At 36.8% G+C, this 16,681-nt stretch overlaps 1 protein-coding gene across 1 annotated transcript; it reads left to right on the forward strand.

Moving 5' to 3' along the window:
* Positions 1 to 2,529: 2,529 nt before the first annotated feature.
* On the forward strand, positions 2,530 to 15,469 carry LOC132634307 (uncharacterized). Its single transcript, XM_060350577.1, has 3 exons — positions 2,530 to 2,583; positions 4,327 to 4,554; positions 15,230 to 15,469. Exons 1-3 carry the CDS (start codon positions 2,530 to 2,532, stop codon positions 15,467 to 15,469), a joined length of 522 nt encoding a protein of 173 aa, XP_060206560.1.
* Positions 15,470 to 16,681: the final 1,212 nt, after the last annotated feature.

The following is a 16,681-nucleotide window of genomic DNA, read 5'->3' on the forward strand; positions in this document are numbered from 1 at the left end:
TGTTAGCAAATTGTGCCAGTTGCCAAAAAGCTTTATTAATTGTTGTGATATCTTATTCTGAAAACCATCATCTTGGTCAATCTAATTTCCTTTTCTCTATGTATAAAAAAAAAAATCAAGTGACCGAATAAAAAATAAAATTTGTAATTTTAAAGATTAGGCGGTTACCTGCCGTAACAAGTAAAAGTGTCTTGATCTATAAAATAATTTACACCATATGATATTGGTGAATATTAGTTAAGCATTTAAGATTTATGCTTATACTATTAGGTCACCCAGGGGCGGAGCCATACGGCTGAACCCCCTTCGGCGGAAATTACACCGTTTAATTTATACATGGTTAAAATTAGTTTTTATGTATAGATAGTAAATGTTGAACCCTCTTGGGCTTCTTCGTGTTTTTAGTTCTTCATATTTTGAACCCCCTTATCGCAAATTCTGGCTCCGCCATTGAGGTCAACCAAATGATATTTATATGTAAGCCTCTTTAAAAGTATCTTAATTTGCGGGATTGCCCTTCACTAGAGGTGGTCTTTAATTTTACCCCTCCAAATGGTGGTCTTTAAATTCTGCCCTTCAGGCAGAATTTCTACCCGTGCAAATTCTGTTTGCGCTCATGCAAATTCTGCCTTAAGGCCCCAATAGGCAGAATTTGCATGGCAGATTTGCAAAATTCTGCCTCAACCTCTGCCTCGCGAAAATTCTGCCTTGCGAATTTTTATTTTTTTTACTGAGCTGGGGTTCGAACCCACAACCTCGTGATGTTAGGCGAGGGGCAATACTTAAAACACCAATTTGAAGAGCAAAAATTAAAGACCACCCCAAATGAAGGGCAATCCGCGCAAAAAAAGGCTATTTATGATCTTGAAAACAAGCCAATTTATCTACTATAATAGGTAAATGACCGGTTAGTATAAAAGTTTGTTACACTAACAATGTATATAATTTAAAATCATCAGTTAAACTCTGAATAAAAAGCTTGGTTCCGGTAAGTTGCTTTCTATTTGAAACTACGTAGAGGCAAGGTGTAACAATCTTTTTCGGATTGGGCTCCTCTCCATTTCTCTTCTCTCCGTTTTTCCCAAGTTCTATCTTGGATTAGAGACACATTGTCATACCCCATTTTAACCGGGTTAAAGTAGAAGTACGACATATTGGTGATTCCTATTTTTTGTTTATGTTAAGGAGTCGCCACCTAATTATTTACGGTGAATTAGGACACCTAAATTTTATTAAAGTTATTTTAAAATTAACTCTGTTTTAAGTCTACGAAACTTAAGATTCTAGGTAAGGGTTCAATTAGTCTAAAGGGAAGGTATTAGGAACCCTTTAAGACCCATTAACAATGGTTAACCGACCGGACTTATGATTAGTTAGGCTAAGTGTAAATATAGTATTATAGGAAAGAAAATAGCTTTGTAAATATGACTAAAGTTGTAGATAACCATGTGAGAATGCTATTTAAAATAGAACTTGTATAAAAATAATAATTTGTATAAAAAAAGAGTTTAGTTATGAACTGAAGGAGCACAGAATATGTAGCGTTTTAAAACATAATTAAAATAACTCTGGGAGGCATTAACTAATTTTGTTTTAAGAGTACGGACGAGATGGAATCTTCCTTCTCCCCTTTTTTTATTATGTTTATTAACTATAGCTAAAAATGTACGTGTTTGATTTAAACCCGAAGAGTTGTTTATAAAATGTATTCGAGTTCATATTTGTATATCAGTAATACCTTAAGATTCCCAATATAATAGGAATATAATTAAAAATACGTGTTCATGGCTTTACGCTCTTGAAGATCAATAATTTTGATATAGATAAATATTATAAGTACTATAGATACTTTAATATAAAAGGAGAAAATGACATTATGCAATTAAATATTAGTTCTTCCTACCCATTTACTAAAAACCAACCCGACTAAATTCGCTAAGGTTCGCCTAATCTAAACAAATAAAACAAGTAAAATGTTAGTCATGTAATTACAAATTAATTGCACAAAGAAAATAAAATAAAAAGTAAAAATGATTTAAATGGGCTCAGCCCACTTTCTGTTTGCTGCCACTGTTATGGGCCTCGGCCCAAAATTCTTTTTTTTTTATTTCTTGGCTGCGGATGGGGCTGACTCGAGAGGAGGATTTTGTTGGGCTTTTAGCCCAACACCGAATACGGAGGAGGACGAGTACCAACTAACAAACACAGAAAAAAAATTAAAAGACAAGGAGGGATTCAAACGATAAGAAAAAAATGATTCATGTCATATTGAAAACGTAAACAAAATGAATCAATCATAAGGCAAGGGGCATTTTGAAACTGTATGCTTAATAGGTAATGTAGTAAAGGAAACTTAACCGACATTCTTTACACAAATAATTGCATGGCTTATACTTGTCATTTTCATCCTTTTAAAATATAGTTGCTTTGTAATGACTTCAGTCCACATGGAAAGCAAACTGGATCAGTTAACTCAACATCAATTCATACAAAAACAGCCGCATTCAACAAGGATATTCATATTTGTAAATGGACATATTTAACAAATATGGAGATGAAAACAGAACAGGGCAACCGGAAGTTGTACTTCGCATACATGTTGAAAGTTGAAACGTAATTAAATATCTAAATTCGTAAAGCTCAACCATGCTTAATTAATTCCAGATTTCTAATAAACGAGACAGAGCTCGAATGATACACACGATATTCATAATCTAAAAACTAATAAGAAGCAGTTACATGTAGAGACAATCATCCTTATTTGCCCCTTAAACCACTTCAAATGGATTACATAGTTATAAGGACATAGCAGGCATGGACATTACATACAGAGCCGGCAGACAAATGGAATACAAGTTTGGCCAAGTTTAGACTAATTTGTTTTTTAAAACGAAAATGATGTACTGCGAATTCAAGTACAGTTTGAAATAAAACAAATATGAATCATGGAGAGGAGGCAGCAGGGGAGAGCCATATGGCGCATAAAAGATCAGTCCATCATAGTCTAAATTAGGCTCTCAGAATAAACACACCAAACTTGAACATTGTTTTCTAATCCTTTTATATGTGCTAGATTCCTTCGACAAGCATCAACAGACACAAAAGAGAACTATCATGAGCAAATTTTTAAAGAGTGTTATGTCATGAAGAGTTGGAAATTAACAATGCACACTTAATCACAGATTCAACGCGACACAGACAGACCAAAACAACACACAAACTAACACCTTAACCTCATGCTCAGGTCACGATATCAAACTAATATTTGTTAGACACTTAAACATAACAGACAGGACTGAATTAAACTTTCAGTGATTTAATGCAGTCTCAGGACTTGATTGGTACAAAACATATGCAGTAGCAATCCTTCAAATCACAGAAGAACAAACAACCAATACTCACTGCCACTGTTTCATATTAGCATTAATCAAATCAGAAAACTTAGACTCTCGGATGAAAGACAATTATGGAGATGGTTCAGTGCTGATCTGTTTTAACCACATACACAATATACCTAAGATATACACACCACGGTGTGTATATAAGATGTATATCGAATGTATACCTTCTTCTTACCTCAATATCCCGCTGTATATCCTATGTATATTCGGCTCTAAATAGGTTCTAAGTCCTGGAAATTCAATCTAAACATCCAAACTACAGCATACGTCTTTCAAATTCATTTTAGCAATTAATATTCTATCCTAACAACTCCCAAACATCAAATAAATAACATGACGACAAAGAAACTACATAACTAGAAAATAGCAGAATCAGCGAAAATTTAACTAAAGCAGAAACTAAAGACTAGAAGTAATAAATGTATCGAGGTTTACCTGTTTTGTGCGCAATGAACTGGGGTGTCGAGGTCGTCGAATCTACTCTCTCGTTATGAATAGACCCGAACCTTGAGCCAAATGAATTCGAATGAAAGTATTGACGATTTTTGCGAACTAAAATTTCGTATTCTTTCTTTTCGATGAATCGAATCAGATACCAAAAGTTGAGAGTAGGGATTCGTCTCCTTTTTTCCCAAAATCAGTCCCCCACGGCTAAAGTTCACCAGAGAGGAAACAAGTTTTGAAAATAGTTGGGTATTTTTTTTTTAGGAAACGCTGAGTGAAAAATCCCTTATCAAACAGTATGAAATTAGGAGCAAGTTACAGACCAAAATTTCCCTTTCCAACGAAAATGTTCTTTTGATTTAAAGGGGGTTAAAGACCAGATGAAAAAAAATCAAACTTTGTCACAAAACACTCGTGTCCCTCAAAACTGAAAAAAAAATCATTCCCCCTTTTCAACTGAATAATTGTTCTTCATTTATAGAGTGAGGAGAGAGAGGAGCGTATGAGAGAGCTGTTGGGCATGGGAGACAGAGAGAAGTGGAAGGAGCGTGGGTTGAAGAAAGCGGAGAATGTGGGGGACAGCAGTGGAGGTGGCAGAGATGAAGCGTGGGGGAACAAGGAGAGGTGGACGGAGCGTGTGGAGAAGAGAGAGAAGAGGAGAAAGAGGCGGGTGAAGGATGAGAGAAGGGAGAAGAAAGAGAAGGGGAGCGTATGCGGCTGAGGGAGAAAAAGGAATGAGAAAGAGATTAGGTTTTTTTTGGTGTGGATAAAACGTGAAATGGGCCGGGTCGGGCATAAAGTGTTGTTGGTCTGGACCGGGTAGGGGAATTATTTGGACTAGCCTGTTGAAAACATGGGCTGGTCGAATTAAAACGTGTGGGCTGATTATTTGGGCCATTTATTTGACTGAAAAATATTGAGTCTTCCTCCTGTATTTTTTTTTTTTTTTGGGCTTCTAATTTAATAACTAGTATAACATATACTATGTAAAGACAATTAATAATTAATATGTAGAAAAATAAAGATTTTACACAATGTTGTCTTGTAATTAATTTAACGATTCCAAATCCAAAAATGAAACGATGACGAACATTTAAAATTTGTGATAAAGTAATGCTCGTAATGTTGAAAATAAAAGTAGCGAAAATAATAGTAATAAAAGATAGAATAGTGAAAAATAAAATATTTAGCTCGTCAGTAAATTTAGAAAGCCCGAGTAAATAAAATTAAATAAATGAGGGACAAAATTGGGTGTCAACAGATGCCCCTCTTCGACCGGAGATGATGTAAGAATCTTCGGGCGAAGAAGTTGACGTAGTAGCCAATTTTGTTCCGATCAACAAATATGAACTTGAGAAAATATGGGTTAGGAGAATCGGTGAAAAATATTATGGAGGTATAAGGAATTATGGTCGAACCTGTCGAGAGAATGTTATTTATGGATTTATAACTTTGCAAGGGTTGTGGACAGGTGATGAGAATGGAACATACGCCTATAGCCTCCTAATTATAAATGTGGCGTGCAACATACCTATAAGTAGGACTCTACTAGACACGATATAAATTCTCCAAAAACTGCCCCAGTGTTGAGTTATGGAGACACTGGGATATAGAAAAGGATACGAGATTTATGAAAAGAGTTGATTGAGTAGAGTCTTGGCGGTGTATATGAAAGAAGATTTTTGGATAACCTACGTATCACATGTTTGTGGACGTAGATAGAGTCGAGTTCGAGAGTAGATCCGTGACCCTTGCTTATGAGTTTGATATTCCTCTTCAGCGTATTTTTCCCAGTTCACTGCGTAAGATAAAGTTCCACGTTGTGTTGTGTGTCTCTGCAGGTTGTACTTTCTGCCAAAACTGAAATTCATGTCAAAATTAGTAATAAAGTTGAAAGTGTAAAATTATAAAGAGTGTAAAATGATAGTAAATATGAGTGTGAGAGTGAGGACGAAGCTGTGTGGCTTATAATGAGGCAGTGTGGCCAAATGTTGTCTCTGGTTGTCTTCATGGACTTGAATGAATGTGTGATGCGTATGCCGAGGACGTAATAATATCTTCAGTTGTATTTGGAAACTTTAATGATAGTAATAAGGCCTTCGGCTGTCTTCTGGGACTCAATGATGTCTGCGGAATTTAAGGTAAAGTCGTTAAAGTAGGTAAAATAGATGATGAAGTAAAGAAATAAAGTAAGGAGTAAAGTAAGTGTATAGCCGTTTGGCTTATGCAGGTGAAGCTGTGTAGCCATGCGATGTCTCCGGTTGTTTTCGGGGACTTGATGATATGCTGATGAGGCCGTGCAACAAAATGATGTCTCCGGCTGTCTTCAGAGACTTAATGATAATTCCTGTAAAGTTCAAGGTAAAGTCGTTAGAGTTGGTAAAGTGAATGATAAAGTAGAGAGTAAAGTCATAGTGTAGCCGTCTGGCTTATGCGTATGAGGCCGTGTAGCCATGTAATGTCTCCGGTTGTCTTCGGGGACTTGATGGTATCTCTCCGGTTGTCTTCAGAGACTTGATGAAGATTCCCGTAAAGTGTGGGTAAAGTCGTAAAGTGGATGATGTCTCCGGTTGTCTTCGGAGCCTTGATGATAATTCCTGCAAAGTTCAGGGTAAAGTCGTTAAAGTTGGTAAAGTAAATGATAAAGTAATTGGTAAATTAAAGTGATGGTGTAGCCGTTTGGCTAATGCGGAAGAGGCTGAATAGCCAAATGATGCCTCCGGTTGTCTTTGGAGACTTAATGTTGATTCCTGTAAAGTTCAGAGTAAAGTGGTTAAAGTTGGTAAAGTATATGATAAAGTAATTGATAAAGTATGGAGTAAAGTGATGGAATAGCCGTTTGGCTTATGATGTTGATGGTATCGTGACAGGCCGAACTAATGACATGTGATCCTGATTTAATTCGCCTTCAATTTCGTCAACCTACAAAAACAGGTATACAAAGTCATAAAGTTATTGTGATAAAAATAAAATAAAATTAAATATAAAGTTGGAAACAAAGCCGTTTGGCTTTTGAGGCGAAGCCATAATGAGCCAAATGATGCTTTTCGGCCATGATTGACAGACTTGACTGTTGATCTTGCGGTTTTAGGTTCCTGCACTCAAAGAAAAATTCTTAGTTTGGGAGGGGGGAGTTGATTCGTGTTGTCTCGAAGCTTTACGTTGTTGGCGCTCCATTCGTCTTGTTTGTTTGGATCTTGTGATCTCCGTTCAAGCTTCGGTAGGTGAACAATAGTGAAACAATTGCAAGAAAGTATTTCAATTGAAAGGCAGGTATGTAAGTATATGTATAATGAAAGATATATATGAAAACATATGCATGCAAGTTGTAAAATATTTCTGCTAACTTCAGATTGTGACACTTCTGAAACAATTGAAACGTCATTTGTCTAAAATACTTCTTGTCTAATAGCCTTAATCTTGTCGATATCTAACTCTAATCTTTCAAAATATGCCCCAGTTTTGATTCAGAAGGGTGTACTAGACCTATGTTATGGTGTGACCGAACCTTATACAGGTTGCCTACGTATCCCACCAGAGGAATCAGGTCAGAACGTAGTTCGTGAGGTGCATAGAAATGGTTTGAAATTTTCTGATAAAGGGACCGAACCCAATGTGGATTGCCTACGTATCCCACCAAGGGAATCAGGTCAGCGTAGTTCTGTTGTGTAAATGGCAAAAGGTTTGTTGGATTTCCACCTAAATACAATTGTTCGTGTGTTGAAAGTCTATGAATCCCGCCGAGGGAATCAAGTCATATGTAGTTTTCCTTGTATAAGGATTTTTGGATTCTTTGTTGTAATGCAACCGAACCCTATGTGGGCTGCCTACGTATCCCCCATGGGAATCAGGTCAGCGTAGTTCGTATTTTGTTAAGGATTTTTGATTTTCTATTATAGTGCAACCGAACCCTATGTGGGCTGCTTACGTATCCCCCCATGGGAATCAGGTCAGCGTAGTTCGTACTTGTATTAAAGGAAAGGTTGCAAACTAGGTTGTCTAACCTAATGTCGTACTTTGATTTCTTCTTGAATTGCTAGCTTTGAGGTTTATGCCATCACCTATCGGCTATTTCGTTTTCTTTCAACTGGAATCTTGTTTTATCCTCTAAATTCTTTATTATTTTCTCGAGACGTATGTTATTCATTCGTTCATTTTATGTCACAATTATAGAGTTGGCAGTTTTGATAAATAAAGTAGAAAATAACAATAATGGATGATTAAGGAAAATCAGAAATGCATTCATAGTTTTTGCAATTTAAGCTTCCAAAAGATGAAGCAAAACAAACAAAAGTTTTGGGTACGATTCAAGCCTCAATTTAAAAAACAAGTTCACTACATGTTCATACTACCAAGACTCCCGGCGAATCAGGGACGGAGTACAAGTCCAATTCTTCAGAGTCTCTCCTAGTTCGGCATCCCGTGTGGTAGGTGTCTCGGTGTTGTGAGTAGTTGTAGCAGTAATCTTCATGTGCATTTGCCTTGGATTTTTCCTACGGGAGCGACAAAAGTTGATGACATGCCCCTTTTCATCGTAATAACTTCTTTCAAACTTTGGCATCTTCATGAGCAGGTAAAGGATTGTTGACCACATTGGGCTTAGCTCCAGTGAGCTGGACTACTCCTTCCTTAATCAGGGCTTCGATTTTGTTTTTAAGCCCATATCAATCTTCAGTGGCGTGCCCATCAACTCCAGAATGGTATGCACAGCGCTTGGAACCATCAAACCATTTTGGGATAGGATCGGGAATTTTTCCTTCAATCGGTTGTATTACGCCTGCTGCTTTTATTCTTTCAAACAATTGAGCCAAGGGTTCAGCGAACCGAGTGTAATTACGGGTGTTTTTGGTGTCAGGGTTTGGACGGGTTCTAGGTGTAGCATGTGGTCGATTTTGATAAGTGGGAGCTTGAACAGATTGGTATGGATGTGGGTTTGGATGTGGAGGTGCTCGGGGTTGGTAGTAATTTGCTTGGGCATTGTAGACAGGGTAAGGAGATAGTGGAGCTTGGTATGGTTCAGTGTAGTGGTAAGGGTAGAAAGGTTTTTGTGGGTGGTTAAAGTATGTAATGGCTTGGCTCGGCTTATGCCCTTGGACGTTCATGACTGCAGCGACATCTTCCTTCTTCTTTTTAACCCCGCCAATAGAACCAGATTGAATAGCTTTGTTTATTGCTTGTAAAGCAATAAGATCCTGAATTTTCCCCGATTTGATTCCTTCTTCTAAGGCTTCTCCCATTCGGACAACTTCTGTGAATTTTTGTCCCATCATACCTATCATTTTCTCATAAAATACGCCAGCCTGGCATTCAATGAAGGTAGCCGTCATTTCTATATCATTCATCGGAGGTTGAACCCTGGCCGCTTCTGACCTCCAGCGTAACGCATACTCGCGGAATGTCTCAGTTGACTTCTTGGTTAACTTAGTCATGTAGACTCTATCTAGCGTGATATCGGTGTTAAAACTGAATCTGTCCATAAAGTCTTGCGCCATGTCGCTCCAACCACGCCACTTGTGGACGTCTTATTGTGTATACCAGGTAAGAGCCTCACCAGATAAGCTTCTTATGAATAGCTTCATCCTTATATTCTAGTCCCTTCCTACTCCAACCAGTTTGTCGCAATAAGCCCTTAAGTGTGTATGAGGATCGCCTGTTCCATTGAATGTATCAAATTTCGGAGGTTTGTAGCCTACGGGTAAATCGATGTCAGGCTGAACACAGAAATCCTCGTATTTTACACTCTTAGTTCCCCTAGAAACTTGAAGGTTTCTCATTGCTTCTTTGAGAATGTGAATCTCTTTTAGCAACATATCGTCTGCCCTTGCTTTTGCTTCTTTTTCCATTTCCTCGTATTGATCCACCTCGGGTTGGAACCTGACCGTTACTGGGTTGGTAAAGGCTTGTGTTTCTGCGGCATATACTGGAGGAACATATTGCGCATTTGGAGTGACAAAATGTCCCCCTTCTATATGCTGGGTTGGATAAGTTTGGACGGTGGGAGTGTTCTGGACCGGAGGTGGTGTGTTATAAGTGGTGTTTGTAGGTGGTTGATTTGGTGGGTTTAGAGGAGCGGTTGTGGGTAGTGGATTAGTGTTGGTGGGTAAAGGAACATAGGGAGTGTGAACTAGCGATTGACTTGGTGGGTTGACGGGTGGTGGATTATGAGTAGCATAGGTAGTGTAGGTGGGTGGTTGATTTTGTGGAGGAGTATAGTTAGTGTAAGTGGGTGGTTGATTTTGTGGAGGAGTATAGTTAGTGTAAGTGGGTGGTTGACTTTGTGGGGGAATATAGGCGGATGATGGATTTGGTGGATTTGCGGGGGTGATCGGAGGTAAGTTGTTGTTGGTAGGTGCATTGTTTTGTGGAGGAAAATGCTCAGGAACTGGAGATTCGAGTGATGGGAAACGAGGTGGGTTTGGTGCAGTATTTCTAGGTTCAGGAGGCGGACTTTGGAGTGTGATGGATAAATTGGTCAAGTCCCTAACCCGATTCAGTTCTCCACGTAGATCCTCAATTTCTTGAGTCAGGCGGGCGATATGTTCATCACGTTGAATAGTAGTTCCGTGTTCGGAAGTCTCGGGGGGATCACCAGAGATCACGATGTTTTCCACACCAGTTGAAATAGGTGCGGCCGGGTCAGACATAGTAATTTCATTTCCTTGAACAGCCCAACTACGTTCAGGTAACGATGACGTCTTTGACCTTGTGATGTAAGGATGGTCGGCCATCGAGCGTCAACACGAATCAACTCTTTTGGGAATAAAAGAAACATAAAGTGCAAATGATGTCAGTCTCACAGCCTATCTAGGTAAAGTCATGATCACATAAAGTCAAGTAAGTCATGTAGCAAATAATTCATCAAATAAAGTCAAACAAGTTGTCAAACAAATGTAAATGATTATAATAATAACGCGTCCTAATATGCATGTGACCTCTTTGTGCCAGAGGTAGGCCTATCGTTTGTTTGAAGGGTAAAGTGTGACATAATACGTCATCCCATTACTTTTGATAAATTAAACAAATTCTATTTCTCCAAAATAAAGTACAAAAAATAATGTAATATTTATTACATGTCAAATGAGTACAATATAAAATGTTTTCTAATCTAAGTAAAGTAAATATGACATCTAGCTCCATTTTGTGATGCTCTTGGTCTTCGTCATTTGTTGATCACAGACGTACTTTAATGTGAAGTCCATACTTGTCATAGAAACGTTAGTCATTCCCCCCCCCCCCCCCCCCCCCTAAAGTTTAATTAGTTAAAGCAAATAGTCCATATTTAGGCACAGTTATCCTTCAAACATGCACATAAAGTATGATTAGTGTCACTTGGGGTCGTGAACCCACTTAGACGTTTGGGTAAAGTCATCTAATGGGTTTAATACACCAAGGGTATTAAACCTCCTAGGTCATGAAATGTATGCTCTTAATAAAGGGTGTTGGTTTAGCTCTATCCTAGCCTGACTAAGAGCGGGTTTACTAGACGCAAGGTTCCCGAGTGGACTACTCGAGTGAGAAGGCTACGCGGTCCCCGTTATTCGGACACCCCGCGCATACGCAAACTCTCCTAAAATTTGGGATTTTGAAAGAAATTTGCGGGTGCGCAAAACACACCTCGCGTGTACGTGTGATAGTGTGAATTTCCAGATGTGGAGGAAAGTGATATGGAATGACAGTTTATATCAAAACAGTAACATTTAAACAGTTTATAGCAAACAAACAATTAATAGCATGTAAGCAGTTTATACCCAATAAAGTAATAAAAGCAAGAACACAAAGCCTGATTAAATCTAAGTCCGTTATGGTTAGAACCTAGGTAGAGTTCCCCAGCAGAGTCGCCAAGCTGTCATACCCCATTTTAACCGGGTTAAAGTAGAAGTACGATATATTGGTGATTCCTATTTTTTGTTTATGTTAAGGAGTCGCCACCTAATTATTTACGGTGAATTAGGACACCTAAAGTTTATTAAAGTTATTTTTAAAGTTAACTCCGTTTTAAGTCTACGAAACTTAAGATTCTAGGTAAGGGTTCAATTAGTCTAAAGGGAAGGTATTAGGCACCCTTTAAGACCCATTAACAATGGTTAACCGACCGGACTTATGATTAGTTAGGCTAAGTGTAAATATAGTATTATAGGAAAGAAAATAGCTTTGTAAATATGACTAAAGTTGTAGATAACCATGTGAGAATGCTATTTAAAATAGAACTTGTATAAAAATAATAATTTGTATAAAAAAAGAGTTTAGTTATGAACTGAAGGAGCACGGAATATGTAGCGTTTTAAAACATAATTAAAATAACTCTGGGAGGCATTAACTAATTTTGTTTTAAGAGTACGAACGAGATGGAATCTTCCTTCTCCCCTTTTTTTATCATGTTTATTAACTATAGCTAAAAATGTACGTGTTTGATTTAAACCCGAAGAGTTGTTTATAAAATGTATTCGAGTTCATATTAGTATATCAGTAATACCTTAAGATTCCCAATATAGTAGGAATATAATTGAAAATACGTGTTCATGGCTTTACGCTCTTGAAGATCAATCATTTTGATATAGATAAATATTATAAGTACTATAGATAATTTAATATAAAAGGAGAAAATGACATTATGCAATTAAATATTAGTTCTTCCTACCCATTTACTAAAAACCAACCCGACTAAATTCGCTAAGGTTCGCCTAATCTAAACAAATAAAACAAGTAAAATGTTAGTCATGTAATTACAAATTAATTGCACAAAGAAAATAAAATAAAAAGTAAAAATGATTTAAATGGGCTCAGCCCACTTTCTGTTTGCTGCCACTGTTATGGGCCTCGGCCCAGAATTCTTTTTTTTTTTGATTTCTTGGCTGCGGATGGGGCTGACTCGAGAGGAGGATTTTGTTGGGCTTTTAGCCCAACACCGAATACGGAGGAGGACGAGTACCTCGGACTCGTATGCGGAGGTCATGCATAAAAACGAAAGAAAGGATTAGTATCTAATGAATAAATAAGGTTAAACATGTAGAACATAAACTCAAAACAAATTAGTAAGCTATACATATGCTTGTGTATATTGAAGTATATAGATATACAACTTCACTGCCTTAACAAAGTTTAAACAATTATAAATGTACTGAAAATATTCCAATCGATCGACTATGCTAAACATAGAAAATCAATTGTAGGGCAGTTCATGACCGTAAGTAAGGTGGGGAATGGCTAAAAGGCAAATTTCATAGCCCAAGGTAGGGCAGCAAGACAAAACGAACTAACAAACACAGAAAAAAAATTAAAAGACAAGGAAGGATTCAAACGATAAGAAAAAAATGATTCATGTCATATTGAAAACGTAAACAAAATGAATCAATCATAAGGCAAAGGGCATTTTGAAACTGTATGCTTAATAGGTAATGTAGTAAAGGAAACTTAACCGACATTCTTTACACAAATAATTGCATGGCTTATACTTGTCATTTTCATCCTTTTAAAATATAGTTGTTTTGTAATGACTTCTGTCCACATGGAAAGCAAACTGGATCAGTTAACTCAACATCAATTCATACAAAAACAGCCGCATTCAACAGGGATATTCATATTTGTAAATGGACATATTTAACAAATATGGAGATGAAAACGGAGCAGGGCAACCGGAAGTCGTACTTCGCATACATGTTGAAAGTTGCAACGAAATTAAATATCTAAATTCGTAAAGCTCAACCATGCTTAATTAATTCCAGATTTCTAATAAACGAGATAGAGCTCGAATGATACACACGATATTCAGAATCTAAAAACTAATAAGAAGCAGTTACATGTAGAGACAATCATCCTTATTTGCCCCTTAAACCACTTCAAATGGATTACATAGTTATAAGGACATAGCAGGCATGGACATTACATACAGAGCTGGCAGACAAATGGAATACAAGTTTGGCCAAGTTTAGACTAATTTTTTTTTAAAAGGAAAATGATGTACTGCGAATTCAGGTACAGTTTGAAATAAAACAAATATGAATCATGGAGAGGAGGCAGCAGGGGAGAGCCATATGGCGCATAAAAGATCAGTCCATCATAGTCTAAATTAGGCTCTCAGAATAAACACACCAAACTTGAACATTGTTTTCTAATCCTTTTATATATGCTAGATTCCTTCGACAAGCATCAACAGACACAAAAGAGAACTATCATGAGCAAATTTTTAAAGAGTGTTATGTCATGAAGAGTTGGAAATTAACAATGCACACTTAATCACAGATTCAACGCGACACAGACAGACCAAAACAACACACAAACTAACACCTTAACCTCATGCTCAGGTCACGATATCAAACTAATATTTGTTAGACACTTAAACATAACAGACAGGACTGAATTAAACTTTCAGTGATTTAATGCAGTCTTAGGACTTGATTGGTACAAAACATATGCAGTAGCAATCCTCCAAATCACAGAAGAACAAACAACCAATACTCACTGCCACTGTTTCATATTAGCATTAATCAAATCAGAAAACTTAGACTCTCGGATGAAAGACAATTATGGAGATGGTTCAGTGCTGATCTGTTTTAACCACATACACAATATACCTAAGATATACACACCACGGTGTGTATATAAGATGTATATCGAATGTATACCTTCTTCTTACCTCAATATCCCGCTGTATATCCTATGTATATTCGGCTCTAAATAGGTTCTAAGTCCTGGAAATTCAATCTAAACATCCAAACTACAGCATACGTCTTTCAAATTCATTTTAGCAATTAATATTCTATCCTAACAACTCCCAAACATCAAAGAAATAACATGACGACAAAGAAACTACATAACTAGAAAATAGCAGAATCAGCGAAAATTTAACTAAAGCAGAAACTAAAGACTAGAAGTAATAAATGTATCGAGGTTTACCTGTTTTGTGCGCAATGAACTGGGGTGTCGAGGTCGTCGAATCTACTCTCTCGTTATGAATAGACCCGAACCTTGAGCCAAATGAATTCGAATGAAAGTATTGACGATTTTTGCGAACTAAAATTTCGTATTCTTTCTTTTCGATGAATCGAATCAGATACCAAAAGTAGAGAGTAGGGATTCGTCGCCTTATTTCCCAAAATCAGTCCCCCACGGCTAAAGTTCACCAGAGAGGAAACAAGTTTTGAAAATATAGTTGGGTATTTTTTTTTAGGAAACGCTGAGTGAAAAATCCCTTATCAAACAGTATGAAATTAGGAGCAAGTTACAGACCAAAATTTCCCTTTCCAACGAAAATGTTCTTCTGATTTAAAGGGGGTTAAAGACCAGATGAAAAAAAATCAAACTTTGTCACAAAACACTCGTGTCCCTCAAAATTGAAAAAAAAATAATTCCCCCTTTTCAACTGAATAATTGTTCTTCATTTATAGAGTGAGGAGAGAGAGGAGCGTATGAGAGAGCTGTTGGGCATGGGAGACAGAGAGAAGTGGAAGGAGCGTGGGTTGAAGAAAGCGGAGAACGTGGGGGACAGCAGTGGAGGTGGCAGAGATGAAGCGTGGGGGGACAAGGAGAGGTGGACGGAGCGTGTGGAGAAGAGAGAGAAGAGGAGAAAGAGGCGGGTGAAGGATGAGAGAAGGGAGAAGAAAGAGAAGGGAAGCGTATGCGGCTGAGGGAGAAAAAGGAATGAGAAAGAGATTAGGTTTTTTTTGGTGTGGATAAAACGTGAAATGGGCCGAGTCGGGCATAAAGTGTTGTTGGGCTGGACCGGGTAAGGGAATTATTTGGACTAGCCTGTTGAAAACATGGGCTGGTCGAATTAAAACGTGTGGGCTGATTATTTGTGCCATTTATTTGACTGAAAAATATTGAGTCTTCCTCCTCTATTTTTTTTTTTTTGGGCTTCTAATTTAATAACTAGTATAACATATACTATGTAAAGACAATTAATAATTAATATGTAGAAAAATAAAGATTTTACACAATGTTGTCTTGTAATTAATTTAACGATTCCAAATCCAAAAATGAAACGATGACGAACATTTAAAATTTGTGATAAAGTAATGCTCGTAATGTTGAAAATAAAAATAGCGAAAATAATAGTAATAAAAGATAGAATAGTGAAAAATAAAATATTTAGCTCGTCAGTAAATTTAGAAAGCCCGAGTATATAAAATTAAATAAATGAGGGACAAAATTGGGTGTCAACACACATGACATGAATTAGAATTAATGGCCAAGATTTACTTGACTAAAACAAAGTTCTAACCATGATTACGTAATTAATAACTTATCCATTAATATATTAGAATATTTTTCTCTCTCTAGCTATTTTACTTTTCCCACCCAATAAAATATCTTTTCTGATTTACCCCATTATGTTTTGCCAATTATTTTTTTTTCCCCAATAGACTCATTATTCAATTGGTGATATTTTTCATTTTTTCAATTATGATGCTTACTAATTCACATAATATAGACCCCATTATTCAATTGGTAATTGTATATTTCTGAAAGAATTGTCTATATTCTGGAAAATATCACCATTAAAAAGTTGTCATGATTGAAAAAAAAGATGGAATATTAAAATAGGAAGAGAGAAAATATTTTCATATATTTATGGATAAATTATTAATTATATAAACTATGGTTAGGACCTTGTTTTAGTCAATTAAATCTTAGTCATTAATTTAACCCATGCCATGTGTCTCTAATCTAAGGTAGAATTTGGAGAAAATGGAGAGAAGGAAAATGAAGAGGAGCCCAATCCATCATTTTCTAAATAAAAAAATGTGTAGGAGATTTTAATAAATTTACCTAATATAGGTTTTAGATTTGCAAGAATCCATTCCAAAAAATAATATAGTATTACAAGAATCATTAAT

This window comes from Lycium barbarum, chromosome 3 (genome assembly GCF_019175385.1).
Source record: "Lycium barbarum isolate Lr01 chromosome 3, ASM1917538v2, whole genome shotgun sequence".
Taxonomy (NCBI): Eukaryota; Viridiplantae; Streptophyta; class Magnoliopsida; order Solanales; family Solanaceae; genus Lycium; species Lycium barbarum.

Excerpts from the sequence above, each read along its gene's own strand:
- LOC132634307 (XM_060350577.1), top strand. The coding sequence starts at position 2,530 with ATGGACATATTTAACAAATATGGAGATGAAAACAGAACAGGGCAACCG. Across the intron at positions 2,584-4,326 it reads GAACAGGGCAACCGGAAGTT|AGTGAGGAGAGAGAGGAGCG; the intron begins GTACTTCGCATA and ends CTTCATTTATAG. Across the intron at positions 4,555-15,229 it reads AGAAGAAAGAGAAGGGGAGC|AGTGAGGAGAGAGAGGAGCG; the intron begins GTATGCGGCTGA and ends CTTCATTTATAG.